This window comes from Dermacentor silvarum, chromosome 1 (assembly GCF_013339745.2).
Source record: "Dermacentor silvarum isolate Dsil-2018 chromosome 1, BIME_Dsil_1.4, whole genome shotgun sequence".
In the NCBI taxonomy this organism is placed as follows: domain Eukaryota; kingdom Metazoa; phylum Arthropoda; class Arachnida; order Ixodida; family Ixodidae; genus Dermacentor; species Dermacentor silvarum.
This window is the reverse complement of record NC_051154.1, coordinates 298361636-298377383: the sequence shown is the minus strand read 5'-3', so window position 1 is coordinate 298377383 and position 15748 is coordinate 298361636. Positions and strand designations below refer to the sequence as shown.

The window sequence follows — 15748 nt, the reverse complement described above, 5'->3', positions numbered from 1 at the left end:
GTGTTGCTATCGCATTCATTGCTTCGCCCTTAGGGCGAAACTGTGACATTTTTTTTATTACTACTGCGTGAAAAAATGGTAGGCGTCACCACTGTAAGATGAATAACTGTTGTTTTATTTTCATTTCATAAGATAAAAAAACGGGGGTAGCATTTCATATTAAAGGTTATAACTTCATATACCACTCCTGCACAAGTGAACAGCTACGAAAATCGGCGGCCACTTCGATTCACATTTGCACGGTCGCATATCGTCTAGAGAATAGCGTTTCGACAGGAAATCGAATTATGATCAAGGCTGCAGGAATACAATGGCGTATACGGAAGAAGAAAAAAAGTGGTTAAAGAAAAAGGGGAGGGGGGGGGGGGGGGCTTGATCGAAAGGACTCGCACGGTAAAGGTGCGTGGCCGGTGGGCACCAAACGTGTTTTTTTTTCTTTTTTTTTATCCGCACGGTGCTGGAATATTCATGGACCTAAATTGAAATCTTCCGCCTCATTTATTCTGACTTGGCTGTGGATTTGAATGTTTAGCCTCGTTTGGTATTCCCTTTTGCTTTCAATTTCATTATTCGAGTCAGGATGACCCGCAAGCGGGCGAAAAGAGAAAGATAGGTAAGGGGAAAAAAACTGGATTATGGAAACGGTTCGTGCACGTGCCATGAAGTTTGCATACTTCAGCAGTGACGAGTAAAAGGGAAGAACACTAAGAAAAGTCGCAACCGAATGGGCCAAAAGAAGTGTGGGGACGAGGAGAGTTTGCTGGTGCAAGGACAGAGGACGTCACTCGTCCCGTCCGACGAGGCCGCGCTAATTTATTGAACGCGCTTGTCCGGTACAACTTGGTGCCCGGTTCTGGCCACACGTAGACAAGCGTGCTCAGGGTTGGACACCAATGGAAGAAGACGCGGATGGAGAGCATGCTGAGGTAAACAAACAAAGAAAGAAAACTGTATGTTTTTTTTCGTAAACGAACCCATGCATATTTGAGCCCCATGTAATGCGGGGCGACGTTCTCCAAAGAGGATTTCGATCAACGGCGGGGTCGCCAGCCGGCTTTGCCCAAAGATGGCTTAGCAGCGTATAATAGACTTCGTGTGTAGGCGGGCTGAGCCTATACATGCGGATAAGGGGAGCACTGATCTATAGTTTCGTCAACTTTGGCAGCTTTGAATGTTACGTATGGTGAAGTTAGTCGAGTCATTGTTTGCAGTGAAAAGGACTGTCAATGTCCTACAAGTGTTATACGTTTGGCTTGTTGGTAGGTCGTATATGCTAGAGGGCTTAGGGGTACGCGTCCGAAACAGGCAGCGACAGACACAGAAATGTGCATCTGAGCGTGCCGCTGTTGTGTTGGAGGTGGTAAGTGTAAACCCTCTTGCAAGATTTGTCCGACCGAACGCCGCTTCAACGCTGCATAAAACATATACGAGTACAGCTACAAGATCCATCGTTGGGACCATCGGGTTCACATTTAACCTCCTTCTTCTGTTTCAATTATTCGCTCGATACTCAAATCCTCAGCGCACGTTGCGAAGGCTGCGTATGTTGCTTGGAAATGTCCGCTCAACTTTCAGCGACGCTATCTTGAAGGAACTGCGCTGGCCGCTGGCTGGCGTCTATGTAACGGTCCATTGGACACGTATGGATGAAGAGTTTCTCGTAGCAATCGCTGTCTTCTCAACGCATTCTTTCCTGTGCATTCGGGGGACGTTAAGATCCCTGGGTGGTCAAAATTAACCCGGAGTCCCCGACTACGGCGTGCCCCATATTCAAATCATGGTTTTGGCTCGTAAAACCCCAGAATTCAATTCAAACAACGCATTCTTCAACGTGAATCCGATGCATGTACAGTACTGTAACAATGTAATTAAATAATGCGTCTCTATTTTTTTTCCCTTTAGGCGAAGATTAATTTGCCTACCATCTCATGGTTTCGCGTCTGTCTGTCTGTGTCTGTCTGTCTGTCTGTCTGTCTGTCTGTCTGTCTGTCTGTCTGTCTGTCTGTCTGTCTGTCTGTCTGTCTGTCTGTCTGTCTGTCTGTCTGTCTGTCTGTCTGTCTGTCTGTCTGTCTGTCTGTCTGTCTGTCTGTCTGTCTGTCTGTCTGTCTGTCTGTCTGTCTCTGTCTGTCTGTCTGTTTGTCTGTCTGTCTGTCTCTGTCTGTCTCTGTCTGACTGTCTGTCTGTCTCTGTCTGAGTGTCTGTCTGTCTCGGTCTGACTGTCTGTCTGTCTCTGTCTGACTGTCTGTCTCGGTCTGACTGTCTGTCTGTCTCTGTCTGACTGTCTGTCTGTCTCTGTCTGACTGTCTGTCTGTCTGTCTCTGTCTGACTGTCTGTCTCTGTCTGTCTCTGTCTGACTGTCTGTCTCTGTCTGTCTCTGTCTGACTGTCTGTCTCTGTCTGTCTGTCTGTCTCTGTCTGTCTAAAAAAACATAAAAGACATGCATTGTCGGTGTCTTGTTTCGTGGCATTTGTTTGTGGGCTTTGATTCTCGGGAAGCGGCTGGTAAGTTTAAAATAAATGAGAAGAAATGAAGAAATACAAGCCAGTAAGGATTTGTCAGCGCTTAAGCGCACTGCTCGCCAGTTTCCACTCAAGTGGGCAAAACTTATACCATTTCATTACCGGCTTCACGAAAGCTTTGCTTAACATAGATTCGAACATGTGCGTTGAATCTGCACAACTATTTAAGCCTAAATGCCTCGAAACTTCACCTCTACATATATCATCAAGAACGTTAAAAAATCATGTCCAACTTCCCTTTCTTTCTTTTTTTTCTTTACATTCGGTGCCTTTAGTCATAGCTCATCGTTTTATTATCCGCCAGCCGTGCTTTCTTCGTCGCCCGACAATTTCTATGCGATTCCTTACTCTGCCTTTGATGTCATTACTTGCGAGAATAATAAGACGCAAGGCGGCATCGGCAACTGATTAAAATTCCCCCTTATATGGATGGCCGGGTGCTTAATTTCTTGCGCGTGAGCTTGATTTATTACTCCAACCTGTCACGTGTTGCTCTTGAGCAGATCCTCGCCTTTTTTGTAGAATTGTTTTCTCAAAGCGTGGCGTCCACTATAACCTCCATGTCTTTCCTTGCTTTCCTCTATTTCTTTCGAACGTATGAAAAATTCCTCAATATTCTGTCTGCTTAATATTGCGTACATAATGCATAAGTTTCTGTAGGCCTCGACTCCTGCGATGAGGCAGTTTTGCCGTAGAGAGAGAAGAGAGAAACGTGGTGAGAAAGGCAGGGAGGTTAACCCGGAAAGATTTTGGTTTGCTACCCTGCACTGGGTGAAGGGAAAATGAAAGGCGGAAAGAATAGGGAAGAGAAAAAGCAGTCACAAAACAAATACAAGGCATAAAAAATAGAGGAGGTTGGAAACGTCTGTGAGAACTACAGTCTGTCAGAAAGTCCACTCGATCGCCAAAACAGCGGGATAGGTTCATGCACGCCGTCTTCATGAGCAGATCGAGTAGCTTCATCGGTATATTCGTTGCCCATTACGCAACAGTGGCTATGGAGCCACTGAAAGGTGACGTCGTGTCCTTGCTCAACGAGGCGATGAAGGAGCTCTCGGATTTCGAGGACTAGTTATTCATAGGGCCCACGGCGTAAGGCGGAAAGCAAGCAATGTAGAGCTGCCTTAGAGTCACTGAAAACACTCCAATTGTTAGGTGGTTCCGCACGAATTATGCGAAGTGCGCTACGAAGAGCAGCCATCTCCGCCGCTGTCGATGTCGTCTGGTGTGATGTCTTGAACTTCAAGGTGGAGACTTTTGCAGGAAAAAACACTGATCCTGCACCATGATCGTTGAACCATCAGTGTATAGATGGGTATGATCACTGTATTTTTCGTACAGCAAGATCAGCTAAAGTTGCTTGAGAGCTGGTGATGAGAGTTAGGCCTTCGTTCGAATTCGTGGCACTGTCAGTCGAACTTGTGGCCGAGCCAAGCACCATGGAGGAAACAAAACTCTCGCTGCAGCTGTGCAACCTGATGGAAGGTATATACGATAAGGCAGTATCGTCGGACAAAAAGAGTCGCGTGGTCGGTCTTCTGGCAGTGAGGCTAGATATTGGGAAGGGGTGATAGCAAGGTGCCTGACGTGTGCTCTGAGCGCTTCCATAATAATGTGAATGTTGGCTGGGTAGTCATGTGCAATTGCAATGGTTTCTGATGTTGATGTACATCGTGGCAACCATAGACAGGCCCTAAGTGCCTGTGCCTGAGCACTTTCGATTGTACGGATGTTAGTTCTGCAGGTATTGGTCAGCACTACCAAGCTGTACCTCAGATACCCGAGAAACATTGTCCTGTAGAGTTGCATCATCGCGTGTACTGAAGTACCCCAGGATTTTCCTCCAAGAAACTTGAAGAGATGAGAGATGGCTGTCAAGCGCTTCTTTAGGTAGGTGACATGGGGACTCCAACCGAGGGATCACGATCGGTGATTACCCCTAAGAACCTGTGCGTTCTAACGTAAGAGATATTTTGTCCATCGATGGATATGGCGTATGGTGTCATTCGTTTCCGGCTAAATGCCACCACTGCGCATTTTTCTGGGGAAATCTTGAGGCCTTGTTCACTAAGGTATGTCGTTATCAACGTCGCAGATTTTTGGAGCCTTGCACGTACTTGACGCGTCACGCCAGATGCCCAGACGCATATGTCATCCGTATATATTGACACCATCACCGTATTTGGTAGGCATTCTACGAGAGCAATGAGCACAAGGTTTAAGAGTGTTGGGCTCAACACACCCCCCTGTGGTACTCCACGGTGTGTATAGTGTTGAGAAGTCAGGCCGTCTTCGGTATTCATAAATAGTTTTGCCGTAAGAATACATACTGGTGCAAGTGCGCACAATATGCGACTGAGCTGAACCTAATTCTAGCGACTGTGTCTTGACTACCGGCCTCTTTCATAGGAAAGTTATCTAGGAGCCTGGGAAGATGCCGAGAATGCGTTACGAATATGACTAGCAGTATTAGCTGGTTCAGACAAGCGGTTGTTAATAATTGTGATGTCTGCCATTGATTATTATGAGCTGTGCCTGCAGCTATCAAGTATGTAAATAACATATGTGCACGCTTTCATGTATGGTGATGTATTGTTGTCCATATAGTTGTGCTCATGTATAGACATTCTCATTGGGCGAGGAGGAAAGTGTGCACGGTTTTTCCTCCTCTCTGGCTTGTGCAAACTGGTGAACATGTTGCCGTCGCGTGCTGTGGAACGATTGAGAGATGTTAATCTCGTTCTCCATGATATAAACGCTATGTCAGTTCATACGAGGTCGTCGAAGAACCACTGCGTAGCCTTTCGGTACAGCGGTAACTGTAGTATAGGTCAATTTCTCTTGACTGCGCAAGCATGCACCGTGCATCATCAGCCGCGGTGTGTGCATGTGCTGTGAACTATTTTCGCTGTATCGGTTTCTACTCGACGAAGAGTAGTGGCCTAAGTATTACCAGCGTGAATCTGAAGATTTTCTCACTATCTGATCACTTGGCGTAAGAACTAAAACATAACAGCGCTCGTGTACGGCCAGCCTAATGCAACCTCGAAACATCTAAGCGCCAATCATTATAAAATTTTTGCGTCAGCCGCCTGAGCGTTCTCACGCATTTCAAATCTAGTAGGCCTAGGATCACTATGCTACGTAAACGTTAGCCTCCTGTATGAGGCCGATGGCGTTGCTCAACATAGCGATCACTGCGGTTGTTAAACCAGCATGATACATATCAGCTTTGTGCTTTGACATTGTCTTTTTGTCCCGTGAAGCAGCAATATTCAATGAAGATCGCATAAAAAGAATGTAACGGCTGTTTCTGTGTAGACATTTTCCGTAAAACGGGTTATTGCGTCATAGAGGACGAGATGAACGAGACTGAAAAACAAAAACAAAATAAAAAAACAAATTTGTTTTTATGATCTTCTTTCTAGCTAACGCCGTAATAAGACCTCGCATAGTGATGCCGCATGCTTGTTTATGCGGTATATAGAACAAACGGTTCTATAACCATGCATCTGCCACGGCTTCGAATGCTTGCGCAGTCCGCAGCCCGTCGCTCGACCACTTGACAAGTGTGATTCACACTGTACGGTATACTGTAATTAGTAACCAAAACTATTATATTCGAAAGCGGGAACCTCGTGCAACAAACGAGGTAGTCACATAATGTATCTATAGATAACAATTTGAATGCTTGTCAAAGTAAACCGCACAACTTATCACGCAAGAGAACTGCACACTCTGTGCGCACTATTCATTGGTGCTAAACCATACCTTAGAATTACAGTGAGAATGTCGCAGTGAGGAATTATATTCCTTTCATACAACGCGGTCGCCCAGGCGTCGCTCTACTGAGCTTGAGGTCGCGGGTTTGATTCCGGACGCGGCGGCCACATTTCGGTTATAGTGAAATAATAACGCTCGTGTACAGTAGAACATCGTTAAATGGGACCTCAAGGGGCTGGTTAAATGTGCTTTCCATTAACAGGAGTTCCGTTTACTGAGAAAGATGTGCAGATGTATATACAGCACTGTATGTCATACACCCTCTTAACACTGTTAGATATTTTAAGCCTACGTAAGTGAATGTAGCAGCTAGTTTGTCCCATGGTTTGGACGTGGTCGACGGCTACTGGATCGACTATACGCTTCGCTGGTTTCATTTACAGAAACGCGTCAGCGAAGTATAAAAACAAAAACATAACACTTAGTCAGTGGCCGAATAATACGCGATTGTGCAGGGGGACTCCAAATTATAAAACGACAGCCTGTAATGGTTGAAAAATTTCGGTTGTCCTTATTTTGGTTGTCTACAAGGTGAGTGACGGTGCCGGGAAGATGTACACGTCCGCTATGCCATGCTATGCTATGCTATGCTATAAGAACCTATCAAATATTTGCCTGCTTGAACCATTATACCACCGCTTTTTAAGGATGACTTTCTGAACAGAACACAGGTGTCCCAAAAACGTATTTTAGATCCTGCCTCCTTCTGAAAAAATCTTCTGTATCGTTCCTCTGTGGTTCCGTTTACAGACAGTTGCGAAAATGTTGGTTCCGGTTAACAAAAGTTCTTTTTCTTCTTTTCGTTCTCCAAGTACGAAACCACCCAATTTATAGACGGTTGTTTTGTTTAAGCGGCAGTTCTCTTTAAGCGATTTCCGTTTACCGATAGGCTACTATACTTAGATTTAGGCGCACGTTAATGAACCCCAGGTAGTCAAAATTAATCCGGTGTACCCAACTACGGCGTGCCTCATAATCAGGTAATGGTTTTTGCACGTAATGCCCCATAATTTAGTTAAATTTGACCTATTCCTTCCTTATAATAGGCCGTTCAGTGCACTTCTCGGTGATAACGTAAGGGAGCACCGCTCGCACCACTCACGAAGCAGTAAATGGAACAGCACTGAAATAGGATCTTACGTTATCCCGACTCTTGCGTTCGACGAGCCGACCATTCCATAATCATTTGCTCAGGTTTTGTTGCTGAGCTCAATCGTTAATCGGAAACTTGCTGCTGGAACAAACTTGACAAAGTTGGTTTGCTTGGACAATGCCTTTAAATAAATAAAAATTCGCGGCTGGCACCGGCTATCTTCAGCGAATGACTCTAATAAAAAAAAAATAAAATAAAAAAACCGCAGATATTGGCACACGCTTGCCGCGAGCGAAGTTATTAACCAGAGCGCGAACGACACCGTTTTTTTGTTTCTGCCTTTTTCCCCCGTTAACGCGCGTAATAAATTGTTGGATGGCGTCTTCTTGGCCGCTGTTGAAATTTGTAGTGATGGACGGGTCACGATTCGGACGCCACGCCCTGTGTAATTGTCCGAACCTTTTGCAAAGCCCTGTACGCTTAAACGGCTGGCCCCGCGACGCCACTAAAATGTGGCCTCACGATCACATTTTACGGTCTGTTTTGGGTAATGGCCTGTTTTACGACAGTACTTGTGGCTCACCGCCGTGATAAATGACGCTCTTTTTGTCGCCTCTAGTCAAAACTTGGGAAGTAATGAGTCTGTGTCAAAGAGAAGTGATGGCGTAATACGTCAAGACTGTTATTAGTCTGCCGAATGCCAAAGATAAAGCAACGACTAAGGCAGCCAGACTATATATATATATATATATATATATATATATATATATATATATATGACAGGGCTCGCCCAGTCTGTTTCATTTCGCAACACATTAGGTTGCATCTATCTTACGTTGGAGAGCTAGGGACCCGTCTGGTTTTCTCCGAAGTGTTCTGGGAATTGTCATTCGATTAATTAACTTCGAGCACTTCAAGCCATGTAATTTTAAAGCGAAGCTTTATATGGCTAGACGAAATCTCCTGTCCACAGAAAACTATCATCGTCCGCATTGGCTCGAGCATCGTCGTCGTCTTCCGCAGCTGGCTCGTTGACGCGTGAGACGGCGGCAAAAGCCAATGGTCTTCCGGACTAGGAGGTCCAACCACAAAATGACTATTAATTTTTCACCAATAAATGTTTCATTCTCTCTCTCGTTGAAGCGTGCTCGTGCTCCGCACGCGCTCGTGCCACTGCTCCCGCGTTCGTCGTCTGCTTCCACAGCTGGCTGCGTTGCCGCTGGTCATTCCAGCGTAGAATTTCAATTCTCTTCTGTCGTCGTAGTGGGGAGGCCGCGTTTACGGAGGTATGAGCCCATCATTCTCTTACGTAACGGACAGATTTAATTTTGAAGCAATTTAATTTCGAAGAATCGCAAGCGGCATTGGGTGGGCGAATGCTGCTAACCACGCCGCTGAGCAAACTCGAGACTTCGAACGCAAACGACAGCGGCGGACTGCGGGCATGCCGTCAGTGACGTCGTTCTCTCCGTCGCAGCCGAACGTGTGTGTAACATTATAATTGAGAAATACTTTAATGAACCCTCGGGATTAACCCAGTGATAAACACCGGGGCCGCACGTTTCAGCTTCGCTGGGTAACCATTTTCACGTAGTGGAAGGGCCGACGAACTTTTTTAAGCTGTTTACTTTTACGTTATATATATATATATATATATATATAAATATATATATATATATATATATATATATTATTAAAGCCTAGCATGCAATATGCACAGTATATGGCAGGAAAGCAGCATATGCCGTTGACAGCAACGTCCGTATAGTCTGTTTTTGCGTTCGACTGTGCTTAACATTGACATATGTACAGGGTGTTGCATTTTAAGTGCACCACTTTTTTTTAAAACTGCCTGTGGCAGATAGCACAATTATAATCCTTGATCTAAACTACTCGATGCGGCGGCCATTACTTCCATGAGAAAGCAAAACGCCTAATTGAATAATTAACATAATTATGTTAATTAACTTTTTATTTAATTATTTTATGGCACATCTTTCAATCTACGAATTATAGCCGCTGAGTTCGCAAGGCGTATCCACTTGGAACGAATTCTCAGGACTGAACCTTTCGAGATAATAATTTTCAAAGTGTCCGACGAAATGGATAGGCGTTCCAGTTAACTTTGTGCTTCAATGAATAAAACAACGTTTTCCTCAAAAAGTTAACTGGAACGCCCATGCATTTCGTCGGACACTGAAAATTAATATCTCGAAACTGGTTCAGTCCTGAGAATTCGTTCCAAGTGGATACGCCTTGCGAACTCAGTGGCTAAAATTCGTAGATTCAAAGATATGCCATGAAATAACTAAACAAAAAGTTAATTAGCGTAACTATGTTAATTATTCAATTAGGCGTTTTGATTTCTCGTGGTAGTAATGGCCGCCTCATCGAGTAGCTTAGATCAAGGATTATAATTGTGCTATCTGCCACAGGCAATTTTTAAAAACTTGGTGCAGCTAAAATGAAACACCCTGTGTATTTTGTGTGCATAAGAAAGTAATTTCAGTTTGATTTCATTGTAGAGCTGTTGCCCGAATATTGTAGTATTGCGTGATTCGGTGTCGGTGAGGCAAAATCACCTCGCCTTCCCTTTCGGAAGTTGCGCTTTTTGTGTTTTTTTTTTTTTTTTGCCTTCGAAAAGGGCTCACTGTACGTACAGATTACGCATTCCTTCACGCTGAAACTGTTATATTGCTTAATATATGCCCCTTTTAAGTACCAAGCACTTATACCAAGTGACGGGTAGTTTTTTTCTGAGATTCCCCTTGTGAATATTGTAGTCCTAGCTAACCGAGAGCTGTGGAGGGGTAGTTATACTTTTGGGACAAATTTATTGCTAGGAGCGGGACAATATAAAACCATAGATAGATATAACAATGTTCCTGGCCATCCGACACCCATCGCACCGTTCCTCCCCAGTTTCGACCATGGAGGAGTAACTGTTTCTTCGGTGTCGCGTTACTCAGTGTTAAAGTGTTAAGTGCTTAAATTGTTCTGCACGCCTTTCCCAGCGATGCTTTGTTTTTATACCAAGTGATAACGTTGTTGGTGGTATTGCTGCTGATCTGACGAGAGCTTCCCAATCGGCTCTTTGCTTTTTGCGACTGGTGTGTGTCCAACAGCACGAACTCATTACCAACTCTCCCGTTTTCTTTCCAGGACGGCTCAATCGAGTTCGAGGAGTTTATTCGTGCACTTTCGGTGACTTCACGAGGCAGTCTCGACGAGAAGCTAGTCTGTGAGTACAAAATTTCTGCTTCAACAACGATGGCTACTAACAATATAGCGTGATTATTGATAATTAACACAGCGATCTTTGGACTCTTATTTCCTTGATTCATTTATTGATGTGGTTATGTAGCTGATATAGGCTCCAAGATGGCTGGCTAGAGTAAAGTGTCTGTACAGCCAGGACTTATTTTTTAGGTACGAGAAAAAGGTCGACTCAAACCGTTCTCCGTTACCGCGTCTACACGACGTAGGTAGTATAGCGGAGCTGTCGGGCGCGATATATGTAGATCTCGCTGAAGTCTCGCTGCGCAAGCAACAAAGCCTAGTTCTCGCGCTCGGAGAAACCCTCCGCTCGTTCTACGGCCCACCACCAGCACCCCACCAGAGACAACTAAGCGTTGCAGAGTGGAAGCCACCGAAAAGGCACCGAGTGCTTGCGCGGGGCGCCTCACCTCCCTCGGGACGTTTACTCGATTTTTTTCTTCTCTCCGATCGGCTTCGGTTCTCTAAATGACCCCAATCAATAAACGTTAGCGCGCACCTCTTCCAAGCAGCCGCCGGTACGGCAAGCGCCGCGAAAGATACGCAAGCAACGGGGCGAAAAGCATTGCACGCGGGCGCCGAGCATTATCAACGCCGCTGTTGGCACAGCTCGCCAGCGCGCAAGCATTAACGCCGTACGGTTACATTTCCTTCCGGAGAGCTGCGCGTGCGCGGTGAGGCGCCCGAGCGCGCTTCGCGAGTAGTGGTACAGTGTGCACATATGCGCCGGCGAGGCTCGGAGCCGCATTAAATACGCATGCGATCGACGGAGGCAGCGGGAGAGTGGCAGATACATAGTTTGCCTCGGGCATTAGGCGCCCTGATCCCCTTCGGGGAGCGCGTACGTGATATGGTAATGCATGGTAATGCGGCTCAGGCGCCTGCCTTTCCCCCTTATCCCCCCCGTTCCTCCCTCCTACTTTTTTTCCCCTTTCCGTTTCTTTTCGCCTGCCTTTCTGGCCGCGTTATTATAGACACTTCCTCCGCTGGAGAGAGCAATAATCAGAGAGCCGCGTCTGTTCCTTTGTTTGGGGAGTGAGTCGCGAATCACGTGGTTCACTGCCATCATTGCGCGAGAAAGGCACGAATGGTGGTCGGGACGGGGCGCGATGGATTGGCGCCGTCGCTCGGGCCTGACTTCCCGCGCCAGTATCACATTTTTATCTGGCGCACGTCGTTAAGCGCGCATATATACCTTCCCTCTGTTTCTGCTCTACTATATGGGCGAGACAGTTGCCCTTTTATTCTCCCTATCGCGACCCGAGATTCGGTTCCTCCGTGCTGGTCTTTCTTCTTAAAGGAACTCTGGGACGCGCAAAGCCCTATTCCGATCTCTCCTTCTGCTTGCGCATATGCGGGAAGTAGCTTGCCTCTATGCTGTCTTTAGCTTCATTCACCAGTCGCGATATTTTATTTTAGACGACTGTTTCGTGGGACGCGCGCATAGCAGACCAATGTTAAATGAACTACGGAGGCGTGCTGCCTTCTTACCAGGATATATATATATGTAGATAGCAGAATTTTGTAATCACCTAAGCGAACGAGTTGAAATATAACTTCAGTATACAGGGTATCTCAACTATCATGCACCAACATTCGAAAATATGCAAATGCCACGTAGCAGAACCAAGGTAATGTTGCTTGCGTCGCTTGGAGATACTCCGATTATCTTTTGCATTCCACGTAATTACATAATTAGTCTTAATTAAGTATTCCACATTTGAAATATTATAACCAGAGAAAATAGCAGAGCATCATGAAGAACTCCCGATACAGCTTTCTGTTGCTCATTACGTGCTACATGAAAGGTTTTCTTTTTCCGAGCGTGAAGAAGCCCGCGAATACATGCAAAACTGCCGCGCGACTGGCCGCTCGAGGCACTTTGCGTGTATTCGTGGGCTTCTTTCACTCTCGGAGAAACACTTTCACGTGACACGTACCGAGCAACAGAAAGCTGTATCGCGAGTTTTTCATCTAACCCGGAGGCTACCTAACCTAACCAGTTGGCTACAAGATCGCAGAGCGAGGGTGAATTAATCGGCAACTCTAAGCACTGGGGCACCGAATATGGCGAATCAGTTCTACGGAAGCCCGCGAGGTGGAGGGAAGTTTATGAAAGGGTAAAATTGACATCCGCCCGTCCCGCGGCACGAAGCTACTAAGAAAACTCGTGCCGGTTTCTGAGAAAGAAAATTTGACGTTTTCAGTGTCCCAGTGCTTTGAGTTGCGGAATAATTCGGCCCAGCTCTGGGTGATCTACCAGTCACCTGGCTAGCTCAGATGGTAGAGCGACCGGGACGCTAATGCGTTAGTCCCGGGTTCGAATGCTAGTGCAGGACAATTTTTTCTTCAACTGTGACCCTTTATTGTTTTTTTTTTCGTTTTTTTTTCGGGGAAACCCGTACGGGTTTCCTTTGTATCTTCGTGATCCGGCCGGGTGGATGAGAATGCTTTTCCTTTCGTAAGCTTTCCTCCACTTCGCGACCTTCTACAGAAAAAAAAAAAAATTATGGGGTTTTACGTGCCAAAACCACGATCTGATTATGAGGCACGCCGTAGTGGGGGGACTCCGGAAATTTGGACCACCTGGGGTTCTTTAACGCGCACCTTAATCTAAGTACACGGGTGTTTTCGCATTTCGCCCCCATCGAAATGCGGCCGCCGTGGCCGGGATTCGATCCCGCGACCTCGTGCTCAGCAGCCCACTAGCCACTGAGCAACCACGGCGGGTGACCTTCTACAGAAGTGATTTGCCTTATTCCGTGTCGTAATATGTTTAAGTTGGGAATCTGAAGAGAATATTACTTGAAAACAACTCTATTTTGTTTGATTCCTCTAGAGAACTATTGCTCTAGAATATTCATAATTAAATTTCACTCCAAGTATGCTAATTTCGCATTCAGAGGCAGGTGTCTCGACAAAAAGACAAGCCCACCATGTCACGCAGCTGATTCCGTATAACAGGCCCGTCTAGAAGTCGAGAAGAGCAGGAACTGCTAATTGCTCCGCACCTGCTCTTTGGCTGGCAAAAAACGAGAATAGTCTGACTTCACCTTTTTTTTTTTCCTGCAATAAGCTAGGTCGCATGGTGGGTTCGTCATAGTGTCGAGGCTCCCACCTCTGAATGCGAAATCGGTGCACTGAGTGTCAAATTTTAGGGCAAATATTTCGGAACAGAGGCGCTCTAGAGTCTATGTAAGAATCAAATAAAAACGGTATTGTCTTGTAATACGATTGTCTTCAAGTTTCTGGTACAAACGTTATACAAATTAACAGAATTTAGGAAGTTGATAAGCATTATTTTACTATTGTATTTGCTGACTTAGGGTGATCACGAAAGTTGTGTCTGCCAAACCATATATACCCCCTGTGCAAGGAACATTTACGTAGATAAAGCAGATCATTTATTTTTCTATTAAAATTGCTGATGATTTAAACGCGTTGTGTATTTTTGTGAGTTAGTCTGAGTACATTTCGTTTACTTTATCGGCCTTAGTCATTTAGTAACTTTCACATTTACTTTCAGGGCACTAGAAAGTAATATAATGGAATAGTGTAATTCTAAACCTCATAGAATTATCTGCGCAAAGCACGAAAAAAAAAAAAAGAGACTGGCTCGACCTCGCCAGCGTTTTTTTTTTTTTTTCACAGCCATCAAACGAACTCAATCAGAAATCAATGAAAGCACTTCAACCCTTCTTTGAAGACGCTGGCATTTGTGACTCTACCGAATAGCCTGTAATTGTTTCACTCGTACATGCGAAACAAACTCCCAGGCATCCACAGACTTGGTTTCAAAGCGAACTTTTCGGAAGAAACATTTACTCTTCGCGCTATTACATGTTTGGCTTAAATGCTGATGCACTTCTTGTTTTATTTTTTTTTTTACCCCGTATTATTAACCAAGTAAAAATGGGTAGCCGTCGCCAGCAAACAGTGACAACTCCTTCATTTATTGTCATTTCAATTATATGAAATATTTTTTTTTCTGTTGTAACTTAACATTTCTCATGATCACATTTCTTTCTTCATTAATGGAATCCGCTGGATTTTGATGCATGGTTAACCGCCAAATCCCAGCACAGATGCAATTTCTCCATTTTATTCCTATTACTTCAAAGAATACAAAAAAAGTTACAAAAAAGGTAGGCGAACATTACTCACGAGCCAAGTAGCGCTTGGCTGCGCTTTTGGGTATAAGGTGGGAAAGACGGTAGTTACGTGTCGTAAGGTTGTTGCCGTGTTCCTCTTGTAGTGGTTTACCGACTCTTTCATTGCTCAGTTGCGACGTTCGCATATGTCGTTCTTTAGCGGTCAGCGCTTGCCTATAAAGCAGCCGAAAAAACAAGCCCTTTACATGCATGGCGGTTTTCCTATCACACGTGCCAAGCAGCAAAAGCTGAAGAGAAAGCAGACGTCATAAACATATACTGTGTTTTTTATGATTCCTTAAGAACCTTACCTCACGTTGTAACTTGTTTCTTAGGGCTGCTTTGTGCGTTTAATATTGTAGTTACTTTCCTTCTACACCCCCCCCCTCCCGCCCTCCTACACGCACCGCAGCCCAAACCGTTTACTACATATGCCTGTTTAATTTAGCGAATATAATTTCACTGTTACTAGAAAATTTGATGTTATCTGTGATTTTATGGTAACGTAAACTTCGTCTGCACGCCTCTCTGCAATCAGCTGTTCGTCGTTCCATTATTTAAGTGGGAAAAACCACTTTGCAGGCATTCCTCATTGAGAAAAATGCTCGTGTGCAAACCTGTCAGGCCTAGAATTCAGATAATGCGTAGAAGCTTAATGGCGCGCAGCATTGGTGCACTTGGAGGCGCGTTACCGGGCTGCAGTTAATCGATAATCGAAACCTCGAGCTTTTTACCTCTTAAAAGAACTCCATCTGTGTGAAGCGGGATATTGATCGATCGCACGCTATGACACATCGCCGTTAAGGACTTTGCGAAACAAAATAATAAACGATTCGCGTCGTTTACTCTTTTAAAAACAATGCTTGTGCTCGCAGGCTTCACCCCCCCCCCCCCCTTTTTTTTTTGATAAAATATATTTCGGCGCA

General features: G+C 45.1%; 1 protein-coding gene across 1 annotated transcript in view; it reads left to right on the top strand.

Moving 5' to 3' along the window:
- Positions 1–15748, top strand: part of LOC119437246 (frequenin-1) — a 283411-nt gene that overhangs the window by 243915 nt on the left and 23748 nt on the right. Inside the window, exon 5 of the mRNA XM_037704287.2 lies at positions 10558–10636. Within this exon, the coding sequence (XP_037560215.1) occupies positions 10558–10636 (79 nt within the window). The remainder of the gene's footprint in view (positions 1–10557; positions 10637–15748) is intronic.